A 13,566-nucleotide genomic window follows, 5' to 3' on the forward strand; every position below is an offset into this window, starting at 1 on the left:
GCTCACTTCTCTCTTCGAGCAGTCCCTTGATCACCACGCATCAGCACAAACAGAACTGATTACACAAGTATTGTATGCCAAAGAGAGCAGTCAGGACTGCTCTGGGAGTGACAGCAGAGATTTATGCCCATAAAATTGATTGTATCACTTTAATTGCAGGCAAGTATGAAACACAGTATTCCAGAAGTTTTCTCCCAGTGAGTTAGGCAAGCAAACAGGACAGGAGGTTTTTCTTCCCTTTTCTTCTTCTTCTTTTTTTTTTTTTTTCCCTGAAATAGCATTTTAAAGAATCTTAACAGCCATTATGTAAAACTGCACTCTCCAAGCAGGGCTTTTGGCAAATCAGCTGATAATAAACAAGTGCACTGTAATGGTTTTCTCTAAGTTTTAAAATGACTTAATTATTCACTTTTAATGCATAAAACTTGGCAGAGCTGTGCCAAACACTGATTTGGGAAAGACAGGTGTCTGGTAAACACTCACCTTGCTCTGGTAAACACTCACTCCTTGCTCTAGACAGTATTGATGGAGTCACAAATATTAGTCTGATAATGGGCAAAAAAATCCATTAAAAGAGTCCAGGTGACTATTAATAGGACTAACACTGATTTTGGAATTTAAGAGCTTAGAATATTTTCATATCAATCAATTTTGCTACGAGTCTCCATCCTACAGACACGAAACATGAGCAATTATGCAGGACTGACATATCAGTGCTCTGATACACTATGCTAAGAACAGTACACTTAAAGGATACTATGTTTTATAAGTTCAGTGCATTTCACCTTCAAAGTACAAAACATTCTAGGTATTGACTACCAGCTCAAAACAAAATTCAAATTTCAGCACCTTCCACACACACAGGCACTGTAACAGAATTCAGAACTTTTTCTATATCGACAAATTCTTTTTCTATATCGACAACTGTACCATTCCATCATCCTACCCAAAAAAAAGTTGTTTCTTATCTCACGTGACTCTTACTTTAGTTCTGCACTTTTCTCATGGAGCTCCTCCTTCAGCTCCAAGTTTTCCTTACATGCCACCTGAGCTGCCAGCTCAGCCTGGTTTTTAGAAGCAGCAAGCACGCACAGCTCTTCTTCCATCTCCTGGATTCGTGTTTGCAAAGAAAGGAGGCGAGACATCAGTCTAGCATTGTTTTCCTTATGGCTTTCAGCTTCAGCCTTCAGCTCTTGGAAAGAAGCTTCTTTAGAGATCATGCTCGACCTGAGTTTAAGCAGCTATAGATAGAAAAGGAGAAAATTAATAAAGAATAGTTTTCCCAGCCTGAAATAACATGACTGTATTATAAGCTTAGTAATGTGACAAGAAACACATTTCCATCACTACAAGACTGAATAGAGGGACACAACTTTACTTTCACATAACTAGGAAAAAGCAATGGAAGAGGTTTGCAAAAACAAAAGCTACTGTTGGGTAACACAATACAACTTTTCAAGACAACATCTTACAGGAAAATAAGTTTATTTACTAATTCAGAATTTAGGAAAAGTCTAACTTAAGTTCTGCTGCACAACTTAACTCATGTCTCCTATGTATCTGCATTACAGCAAAGTTATTAACAACACTATTCCCTCTTTTTTGCCTGCCGCCTGCATGCTTCCAAATCTGGTGCTCAATTCCACAGATAATCTAGAGCTGCAGGGAGTTGTAACAGCAAAGTATGCTCCTGTATGAGTGTGGGGCCTTTTGATGGCTTGAGGCATATTCAGAGGCAACTAAATTTTTGGAGCATTGTATGGTAGGCACCCCCTTCCCATCTTATGCAAATAGTTATTTTTGGGTATGATAATCCATAGCTGTATTTACACAGAAACAGCAACAGAGTCTTTTAAGGAAGGGTAGGAGGAGAAAAATCACCCTAAATGTTAGAGACCTCTTACAGGGATGACGTTAGAGCTTTCCAAGAGCCCATGGAGTTCAGTAGATTTTTCTCTCTCTCTTTGTTAGAAATACCGTTTTCCATTGAACTATTTCTATTAGAAGCTTCTCTAGGAGACTGCACTTGAGGGAGACTCACCAGACAAACAAAATTTCCATATGATTTTTTGTTATTAGGAATAAGTAATTTAAAGTGGACTTTTTTGTCACAAGAAGTGTTAAGGCATGTTTCAGCTTTCCTGACAATTCCAATTAAAAGCAGCAAGATGCAATCTGAAGAACTTCTGTCCTATCATATAAAATTAACAGGTAAATAGTTTATCCAAGTTAACTGTTCTTTATGGTGAATGACCGAACTTCTAAACTGTGGCAAACATTTTAAGAGGAAAAAATATTTAAGATATTGAACTGCAATCCAGAACAAGGGGAAATTCACTTCTCTGTTGGGAGTCTTTCAGCATGACCCAAGATACTCAGAGAAATTTGAGAGCCAGGTGAGCCAGCAGAACAGCAAATGCCTTGGAAAAGGGAGGTCCTGCTTCCCCTCTTTCCAGCCACGCACGCTGTCCTCGTCTCCCTCGCACCAGCTCTGTGTTTGTCTGACTCCCCTACAAACAACTTCAATAACAACGATAGAAAATAGTTCACTTCTTCTCTTGCAGAGGAGAAGGAGAATCACAGAGCAAAGGCTAACACTGAGAAATCAGGGAGGAGGATCAGCCTTGCAGCAGCAGCAGCACAGCCTTCAATAAGCTTATGCTTCACGTGCAAGCAAAGCTCTATCAGACACTCTGGAGCAGCACTGAGTTCAAGAAAAGCAGCTTGGCTTTTTCCCGGGTTCGTGGGCTTCATTTCCATACTCCACCCTCCTCTTAGTGCTAGAAGAAGCACTTATATGGCTACAAGGTGAAATAAGATTGGCAAACTGATCTGGCTAAAAAGCAACTCAGAAGGAAAGGAATTATTTCTCAATTGCATGGACACAGCAGTGCACTGTAAAAACTAAACACACATCTGTGCTGGGACAAGGGGTGGGGCAGTGTGGGGAAGGAAATGAGCAGCTGAAGGAACAATAGCACTGCTTTGCTTGGCAGCTGGACCAAGCTATGGTATCTTAGAGTGTTCATAACCTTAAAATTTCTCTGTGGTTCAACTCCCCATGTGATATTTTTTCATCTGTCCATTGTCTTTGTGGTCAGTTCCAATAGCAGAAAAAGCAAGAATAATCCCATATCATGAGTTTTACAGAGCACTCAGCAGAACAAGGCTCTGACCTCAGCTGGGTCATGAAGGTCTTTATTAACAAGAGCATGAACAGCTGCTTTTTTGACTATGCTTTTGCAAGCACTGTCTTGAAAAATCTATAAATCAGTCAGATGTTCTGGCAATAAAGCCATTCAGCATTTCCAGTAATAAATTCTTCATATGAGAACATTAGATTCTGTATGGCTTCTTAAAATTTAAATTTAAGGCACCAGTTCTGGATAAATGTTAAATGTAGGGGAACCCTGCAGTGACTGCAGGATCAACTGATCAAATTAAACCTTAGCCAACAGCCACTTATGCCTGTAGTTCTGTATGTGAATTAATGTAAGCACTTCGTGCCTTCTAAAGGCACATTTTACCCCACTTTAAAACTGACCACTGCCCACATTGCTGACTCCAATCAAATCAATTTTAACCAGTTATATGTTTAAAAAAAATCACTTGTGGAAATAAGGCAGCTCTAAAAATTACCCTGTAATAAATCCTCTCATTAGAAACACCATCTACAGAGCAGGAAGAATAAAAAATTATGTGTATGTGTTCTTCAGCCTCTCTAGCTACAATCAACCTCATTAGTACAAACACAATTTCACTGGTCACAAAAGCAGAGCACATTTGGAGAGCTATAACTTGAATAAAAGGGAGACATGAGTAAAGATGAGCAGCTAGATCTTAACTCACCAGCAGGAAGAGGAGGATATCTATCTGAATGTTTATACAACCACAATTTAATTAATTTTCAGCTTTAATATAAACAAATTGCATTTACATGATGATAAAAAGCTACACTGCTTCAAGTCTTCCGAATACAAACTTGTAATCAGTTCTCGATCACAGAAGGAAACAAAGTAAAACTCACACAGACATTCTAAAAACAAAAATCCAAAAGTTCTGTAGGAAAAACAAGTTTTGGACCTTCTGCAAGCTTTCTATTCTCCACATAAGGAAACTGCAAAATATCCTCAGGTTTGGAGAAGGATTTGAAATTATTTTTAGCTGTACCTCTGACTGGGCACAGTCATACTTCACTGAAAGTGCTGCAAGTTCACTTTGAGCAGTTTCAGCTGCAGCTCGATAATGATTCATCTGCTCTCTAGTGACAGGAATATCCAAAAGAACGTGATCATGAGATTCCTGTGAAGACAGAATGAATACAAAACCTTTAGACATCACATTTTTGGAACATTTCTCCTTCAGTGCTTTTTAATTTGATTAAGCTGCTCCAGGGCATTACTCCAAATGTTGCCGAGGATTATTCCCAGAGTAACACACACTTACTGAAAAATAGGTTAAAGACTTGCTTTTCTATGAGTCTCCACCTTCATCTCCAAGTTCAGCCACCAGCACCAGTGCTAAAGTAAGATGGTCCCCCTCAACACTCCCATGACCTCCTACTGCTTGCAGCTCTGGCTATTTCCAGCAGTTTCTGTATATTTAGTAACATTCAAAAGGTCCCTTTTCTACAAAATTATGCAGTTACTCTTTCAATCTGTATAAACTTTAATCCAAAGGGAGTCCTCAGGGGTCTCTTACGCAAAGAATCACTTTGGCTTTTAGACTTCAGTTACACCACACATCCCCTCATTTTTCTTTCAGAAGAAATGTTGAAAAAAAGCAATTGCTATCCATCTTCTCCACGGCACTCATGATTTTTCAGATTTCTATCATATCTCCCATCCACAGTCTCCCTACCACGCTGAAGAGCCCATGCCTACTCAGACACTTGTATCTGCTCCTACAAGTCACTTTTTGGCTTGCCATTTGCTTTCTCACTTCTAATCCTTCAAGGTTAGAGATCCTTTTGAACTCCATCACTTGGACACAACTTCAGCTTCCTGACTGATGCTTTCTCATCCCCAGCCACCACCATAATGACTACCTTTCATTCTTTTTCAAGTCCTGATTCCATGGCAAGCACTGCCTCTGTCTTTCTAGTACAGTCTCCTTCACACCACTTGTACAACCCTTTAGCTGTACCCTTTAGATTTTATAGTAGGCTTTCTCCTTTTTGTGATGTTCTGCTCTTCTGCAGTAGAGAAGGAATGTGCTGGATGTCTTGGCCTTTGTTACTTAAGTCTTTCAAGATGAAAATTCAGACCTGAAGTCTTGGTAGAGTTTCATTAGACAGAACTTTTTTTCTTTTTTCAATCAATAATAACTAAAACCGATGAAATGTAACCTCTTCAGAACAGAACTAAGTTTAGGCTATGCTGGAAGCACACATGGCAGAGAACTGAACATGAGATTTGTTCTCCATCAGCTTTCACACAGGACTAAACCAAGACTGCAATCCTGATACATTTGAGTATTAATTACAAAATGCAAAACACCCCCAGATAATGACTGCTTTTGGAAAAAGGTATTGCAATGGAGACAAAGACATCTTCTCTTCATGTTTTAATACATCAGCATCAATTTTAAAGGTGAGATAAATTACAAGTTCAGCCCCTACCCATTCCAACTAGGAAAAAAACACCCTGAAGAACTTTCCAAATATGCGAACATCTAGTAAAGTAATTACCATGCAAGACATGGAGAAATCCCTGAGGAATAAGGAAAAACTACTAGCTTAGACCGCAGCAGAAGATAAATCACCTTGGATTAGTTGCTATAATATCACCAGCTCTATTCTTTAATCTTTCCTCCCTGTGTTAGTTGACATTAGATTAGACCCATCAAGTTTAATTGCATTCATCTCCTTCAAAGACACTGAGCTGTGCTCTTCCACAAAGGTGCTGCCACTCTCATCAAGCCAGACTGACACACGCAGAAAACTCACGGCCACATAGAACACAGCACATTATCTTGGAGATAAAGGGGCTGCTAATTTTCTCAACACTTTATCATGGTTCTGAGGGAGTGAGGGAAACCATGTGCCATCTCCTTGCTGCTCCTGTCTTACTTTTGTTTCACTCTGCTTATTTCACATGTACGACCACATAAAATTCTTTAATGTAGAGGGCATTTTTCTTGTTCTGTAATACACCAGGGCTGCAAAAACATGGATGGAGATTGCAAACAGTAACACTGGGTATGATGGTTATGTATGTTATTACATTTATAGTACTGCAGGAATGTTGCTTTTTCCTTTTCTTCCCAAAAGAAACACAACTTACGACTTTACAGAAAGAAGGCGTACATCTCAAAAGTGGTGAAATAAATACATTTCAGAGCATAGCTGAAGAAGAGAAGCCCTGGTTCAGCAGCAATAATCAACGTAACAGTTTTAGAGCTGAAACTTCCAAAATCTATGCATTTCATACTAATTAGATTTTTAAATTATGAACACTTTAAAGATGCAGCTACACATCCAGAAGGATTTAAAAGAAGTTTAAAAGAAGCCAGGTGCCAAGGTCAACAGGATTACTGTTTGCCTCATCTATAGTTTTAGCGAGATTTGCACAGGCAGATCTCTGCATCCTCCAGTGCCTTGGTAAATGTAAAACTAATCATGGTAGCACCACCCTAGGAAAGTTGGTATTATCATCATACTTTTAGCAGGAAACATTCATGCTCTAAAATTAATAGTTTTCTATGTTTCTGTGGGTTGCCATCAGCCAATCACAAATCTGATCTTTAATCAGACCTATCAAAGAACTCAGTTAAATTGGCATGACTTTACTATAGGGGTAGAATTTGTAATGCAGATGTGGCACTTTTCTATCTGCGGAGAAAAAATCAGATTTTTAATGTTTCATGAGTATTATGTAATCTATACTGATTTTTGGAAAATAGAATTAATGAAGTGTTAAAAGAATTAGAGAGAGTAGACAAAAGGAGTCTTAATATATTAACACTTAATCAGCTCTAAATAACCTAGGTTTTGGCTGTTTCCCCCACTCACATTAATTTTTTTGATCTCTTTCCACTTATCTGCAAGAAAATGAAGCTTTCATCTAACTTCATATGCTAAACAAAAGCTAAGCCCATATTTACAATACTTAAGAGCAATATGTCTCAGACCTTCAGATTTATTAGTAATAGGTGTTCTTTAGAAGATCAACAATATATGGTGATTTTTATTATTGTTGACCATTTTTGTTTTGACATTTTTTACCAAATAACTGCCTTTATCTCCCAGCCTTTAGTTGGAAAACTTCATTTGATTCAGAAACAACAAAACTACAGCACTGTTCAGTAGTTTTATACTTATCCATGTACTTTGAAATCAGCCAACTGTTAAAGTCACTCACTCCCATTCTGCTTTTGGCAGCTTCTCCTTTATTTCCTGTTGTATTTCCCATTTCAATGCTGCCAAACGCCACCACCACTGCCATTGCCTGCACACAGCCCAGAGCCCTCTCCCAAAACATATAATTTTTAAAAACCTTTTTTGAAACTGAAAGCCCCCAGTAGGCATTTAAACACCCATCACCACCCTGAGTGAATTGTCAATGCCCTGTCATAGACTGTGCTCAGGGCAGGGATTTCTTCTTCCCATTCCCAAAGCACCAAAACACATAAGGGTTGACATACCAAAAATGATGACTCATGAACCTTTGTTGACTTCATTCTTCCTTTGTTTCTACAGAACAAATATGGGGAGGAGGGAAAAAAGGTTGAAAAATAATGATTGTAATACAATGGCATATGACATTCTTTTTTCACTGATATGCTTTACTAAACTGTATCATAGGTTACCATCAGCAAAATTGGGCATGAAAGCAGAACACCTTGGGAAAGTTTCTCTAGTAGCCTATGAGCTCTGATTGTCTCCACAGTATTCAAACACACATCTAACCAAAAGAGGCACCTTCATGTTGGTTTGTCCAGGGTACATTCACCAGTTCAGCTACACAGGCAGCCTTCATGCAGTGATTGCTTCCTTTGCCACTGCTTTCCAGGTGCTCCAAGTTTTTGTATCACCTCTGCTTTTGTCCTGCACCTCTTCTATACTGATACATTTTAAAAGGATCTGAGTGATAACACAGGATCTATCTTAACTGAAATACATCTTTTTTCCCCCTCAGATGTTAAGGTAATCAGTGGGCCCTTTTTACCTACATATTTGTATAGGAATTGGTACAGTGGTTGGACTCAGTGAGCTATTCAATGATTTTTATAAATCCCAGTGTCATAACTTTTCATATTCTGAAATCAAACAAAATGAGATATCCCAAATTTGCAATGTTTTTTCTCAAGACAATGAATATTCATGAGTGTATACGTGCATAAAATTGTTCTAACTTCTGAAAATAAAATGTAGCAGCAGATTATTATTATTATTTGTTGCAACCAGAAAGATGACATCCAGCATGAAATACCTGAAAGAATGGGTAGTTGAAAAATTTTCACACTTGGCTGCTGCAGATTTTTCTTGGTATCAGCCAACCAGCATGCACATCATCTCAGAAAAGCACAAAGCTACAAACAGCAATGAGAATGAGAAGGTTCAGACACTATTCCACAGTGACTCAGATATTGCTTACATCTATAAAAACAGACTAAAATGAATCACACATAACTGATGAGGCTGGAAAGGACTTTTGAGAACATCAAGCCCGACCTGTGACCAAACACCGCCATGTCAAACAGATCACGGCACTGGGTGTCATGTCCAGTCTTTCCTTAAACATGTCCAGGGATGGTGACTCCACCGCCTCCCTGGGCAGTCCATTCCAATGTCTAACCATCCTTTCTGTAAAGGAATTCCTTTCAATGCCCAACCTAAAATCTCCCCTGGCACAGCTAAAGACTGTGTCCTCTTGTCCTGTCACTGGTTAGCTGGAATAGGCCAACTCCCTGACTGGAGTGACTTTAAGGGGGTGGGAAAAAATGGGTTCACAAGTTAACTGTCTTGTATGTATATTCTGGGGCTTCTTTATAGATAATACTTTGCCCAATTTGCCTATCAGGGATCTCAAAATTATATATTAATAGAAATCAAAATTTGCAAGTAATATTTCATAACTATTTCAGATCTGTCTTGCTTGAACATTATAAAACGCGAGAAACACCCAAACACTTTTGATTACTACCCACTCAGTAAAGTCCTATTTCCTCTTGTTGATTCCTTCTTGTAACTAGGCCAACTCACTGTCTGCAGCATTTTTTTCTTATTGTTATATACCAATGGAGTTTTTCTGCATTAGTGTTAATGTAATCTTCCAGAAACATGTAAAACTAACTTAAGTGTTTTCAGCAGCTCAAATAAATTACCAAAGAGATTTTCTAAATTCCTTTCAGAAGGGTACTGCTCAGCTCTACCCTCCTCCCCTTGCAGTAATCATTGAAAGGTATTACTGAAAAGATAAAAATCACTCCTGCTGTTCATTGGCCTCAAAGAGGCCAATTTCGAGCTTGATTAATGGGCCCAAATGAGAGCTCCATTACAAGCAAAATTTTAGTCTTACCTGCTGCTACTACTACAAGAAGCAGTTAAAGCATTTCCATCTTGTGTTTTTCTCTTAGAATGAGGTGACTTTGCATCTAAATATAATAAATGTATTTAATGTGATGAAAGACAACAATCATCTGAAGGCAATTAGAGAGATACATCACCTACTATAAACATTACTTAACATGCTTTCTGGTTGACTTCATCCTTTGTCTGTATGGACAAATTAAGGAATTTGGAACTCCCCTGACACTTTCTCTCACAGCTTTTCCAAAATGATTAACAAGGAGCTGCTGTGTTTATTCCCTAAACAATAAAAAAGGTAATTGCTAAGACAAGATTAAGTGCTTATACAGGGATTTGTGCAAACAAATTGTTCTACTGTTTTTACTTTATCAATGCTAAATAGAGTTAAATAACTTCTGTAACAGAACTACTTAAATGGTAGATTTAAAAAACAGACCATCATGCACTGCCAACAGCTGTAATTTTCCTATAACGCCTACTATACTGCAGTCAACAAAATGAAAATATTTTAGAAATACTTAAGTATATTGGCATATGCACAACTAAAAACTGATTAGTGCTGTAGCTTGATTTAGCAGTTGTAGCTTACATTTTATAAACATGGAATTTCTAGCGTGTTTTTGAGTCCCAAAATCAACACACAAACTATTTGACTTCTGGTTGGTTAAAATGTGGAGCAGGTTACTGTCAACTCTGTTGCTAAGCAGTGCTAGCAAAAAGTTTGTAATTGAGCCATAACAGTTGTATTTAATATAATGGCGGTTGGTTTTGCCACCACAAACTACCAAAATTCTGTATTTTTTTGTCTCAGAACAATACAGCTTCATTACAAAATTGATGTTCAACTAAATGAACTGCTCACACAAATAAATTGTTTATCCTTTGGAACACAAAACTGTTACAAGGTTCCTATTATATCTTTAGTACAAGGGTTTGATCCCTCCAAGCAATATACTCTAGTGTCTCCCTTAAATTCACATCAAAGCCAGCAAACCCCTTTCAAAGGAGGAAGAAATGCAAAGAAGAAATTCTTAAGATAACTATAAATTCCTGCTCTGTGAAAGCTACTCCCTTCTGCAGCACTTAGTAAGAAAAATCTTTCTGGCCTTGAACCTGCAAAGATAAGCTATAATGATCAGCTGGAGTTCATGGGGCTTCCATCGCACCAGCACGGACCACCGGGTACAGCTCTGCACCTGCAGGAGCTCTGCTTTGGGGCTGGGGCTTTTTGTTTGTTTTGGGGTTTGGTTTGTTTGTTTGGGGTTTTTTTTTGGGGGGGTGGGGGAAGGGGTTTCGGGGCGATGGTGTCTAAAGGCGAGATTAAATTGAATGTTGCAAAGATGACTTGCAAAGGGTGGTTACAGCCAGCCCGTGTCAGCCTCTACAGCAACACCGACAAAAAGGGGGGTAGGAAGGGGGTCACATTTCCAAAATGGGGGCTTTATTCCCTAATAGAGGAACTGCCAAAACAACCCCAAGCCCTATTTAGACCAACAACCCTCTCGGCCCTTTCTGCCTCGCCCCGTCCCCGGTTACCGCGGTTCCGCCGCGCCGCTGCCCCCGCCAGGCCCGGAGCCGCTCCCGGCCACAGCCGCGCCCCTGGCAACGCGGCCCGGGGGAAGGACCGAGGGCGGCCCTGCTTAGGGAAAGAGGAACAGGGCTCGGTGGCTGAAAATGAGCAGTCTTCACAAGGGGAAGCTCACAGAAACGCCGGGGTTTGTTGTTTTTGTTTGTTTGTTTGTTTTCACTTCAAATAAACATTTAGCTGAGAATATTTGCTCACGTTTTCTCTCAAAAATAAAAAGTCAGAAGAGGCGAGCAGAGCAGATGGCACCTTTACCCAGCCAGGGTTTCCTTCTCCCCCCAGAACCGGCCAAGGCAGCACCCCCGCAAAAGCAGCCTTCCTTGACGGCTGCTGAACTGCCTCCAGCTGAAAGAGCACCTCCTCCTCTTCCTTCTCACCTTTCATCCAAACAAAGTGGATAAAAATGGGAAGAGAGGAACTGAAGGTTGCAGTAGAAGAAAGTTAGACCTCTGGGTGCATGGGAGCTGCACGTCATTTTCTCTGAAGACCCTGTGAGCTTCAATCAGCCTCTGGGGACAGTGCCATTGTGCACCATTTCTGTACTCAAAAGTCAAAAAGTACTTTACCTTTTTTCAGGAATGCTGACCTAATCGTGTTTTCCAGAGAAGAAAATAAAGAAACTAGGGATAGTACTAATTTTTCCTGTCCTTGTCCCTGTGTGCCTGCTACCATTTCACTGCTGCTGCCGAGGACACAGAAACCCCCAAGCAGAGGGGGGGTTTTGCCAGTGTGGATCATGCTGCTTCAGGGTAACCTCATTCTGCAATCCCAATCTATTATTTTTGATGGGTTAGATTTGTACTGGGCAGTCTTACGTACACCCAGAGGAAATTCTGGCACGTTTTACTATCCACTGCAAATTTAAACAAAAATATCACCTTGGATTTGTCCAGCATTCGACTACAGCCTAATCTGTCCTACTACTGGAGTGGCGTGCAGATGCAGGAGTAAATGCTTGTGAAACTTTGTCCGAACTCTCCTGAGCGTGTGCTCAAGCACACTTCCCCATCTCTAGTCCTGCAGTGCCACAGCTGGTTCGGGAGTTACACTTTAGCTGCTTCTACACCCTTGGTGATGGGGAGGGAGTGCTTATACAGCTCTGTACCACACATCTCTGAAGTTATTTGCCCTTTAAAGAACACACTTTATTCTGATGAACAAGAGTAACAAGAAAAGAGACAAAAAAAAGGATGAAGTAAAAACATCATGTAACACTGAAAAAGAGCAGGTGCAACACCCACTCTTCAAGCCATTTGACTGAGGAAAAAATACCTTATTACAAAATGCTCACACTTTAAAATGCTTTACCCTTGTTTGCTAGGATTTAAAAGTTGAGTTCTCAAAAGAATTTCATGTTTCTTTTTCCTTAACAGGGACAGGAAATAATTTGGGAAGGGTTAATTTGGGATTTTTACTTCTAAATAATTTCAAGGAGTCATTTTCATTAATCAAATTCTTCATGTTGTGTTTCATAAAATACATGGAAAGGATGTTCTCAGCCTTTCTGAACAAATCTCCTGAATGTAAGGACCTAATAAAGCTACACCAATTTTTGAAAGAAAAAATAATTTTAAAATTACTACGAACTTTCCCTTCCATGAAAATGCTCAGTGTTGAGAAAAGATGCAAAAATTGATGGGTGTTATGAAACCCTAATTCCAGCATCCAGTACATTAAAAAATGTACCAGCTGATATTCTGTGTCTATATGAGAATGGATGTGTAAAAATAATTTCAAAACCAAAAGTCACATGATGATGTCCCTCGGATCCACAATCTTCTGAAGGAAATAACCTGGTTTTACAACCCTGGACTTCCCCCCTGGACAAAGGGAGTTTTGAAAGTGCAATGCACATATGGGGGAACTAAGGCTTGGGAAAGAAGTGGGAATCTGTGTAAGGGAAAGCTGCTGGTGCTGATGTATTAGGTTGTTTTCAGTTTGAGGAACTTAAACCAGACACAGAGTCCTTGAAAAGTCTGAACTCAACCCATGCAGCTACTTTGCAAATCCACTGTATGTGGATCTTAGGTTTCCACATATGTATGAAAACTCCCTGATTTGCCCCAAGCAAGGTAGTTCCTGCTAATGCTTCCATCACAATCCAGCAAAGCAGCAGCAAAACTTCCAAGGCCCAATCTAACATCATGGAGGCAAGTCAAAGTTGCATATCCAATACATGACAAAAGCACTCAAGTGTAGCTCTAACTCAGGATTACCTGAAAACAAGACTACAACCAACCATGGAAAAATGGCTCTTCACTGCAAGTTGTAGGCCCTTCTCGGTCTGGAGGAATTTACCTGTCTCCTAATTCCCTAACCTTAGCCCAGGGGCACACACACCTTGAGTGTTCCTTGAGGGAGCGCTCCTGGACCCAAACCCTTTTTCCTGAATGGTTCTGCCTTTTACATAGGTCCTAGACTAAAATTAACAATTATATGTGTATATAAA

The 13,566-nt window shown here is 39.6% G+C and overlaps 1 protein-coding gene across 2 annotated transcripts in view; it reads right to left on the reverse strand.

Moving 5' to 3' along the window:
* Positions 1–13,566, reverse strand: part of ARMT1 (acidic residue methyltransferase 1) — a 47,707-nt gene that overhangs the window by 23,537 nt on the left and 10,604 nt on the right. The window contains exons 1-4 of one of the 2 annotated variants that reach the window (XM_071435522.1): positions 11,069–11,134; positions 7,645–7,693; positions 4,171–4,302; positions 985–1,241 (exon numbers count right to left, since the gene is read on the reverse strand). In XM_071435522.1, the coding sequence (XP_071291623.1) occupies positions 985–1,241; positions 4,171–4,302; positions 7,645–7,680 (425 nt within the window). In that variant the 5' untranslated portion in view covers positions 7,681–7,693; positions 11,069–11,134. Of the gene's footprint in view, positions 1–984; positions 1,242–4,170; positions 4,303–7,644; positions 7,694–11,068; positions 11,135–13,566 lie in introns of those variants that run through there. The other variant, XM_071435536.1, reaches the window with a different exon arrangement.

Source organism: Agelaius tricolor, unplaced genomic scaffold (assembly GCF_023055355.1).
Source record: "Agelaius tricolor isolate 1412-34295 unplaced genomic scaffold, bAgeTri1.0.p SCAF_1, whole genome shotgun sequence".
Lineage (NCBI taxonomy): Eukaryota > Metazoa > Chordata > Aves > Passeriformes > Icteridae > Agelaius > Agelaius tricolor.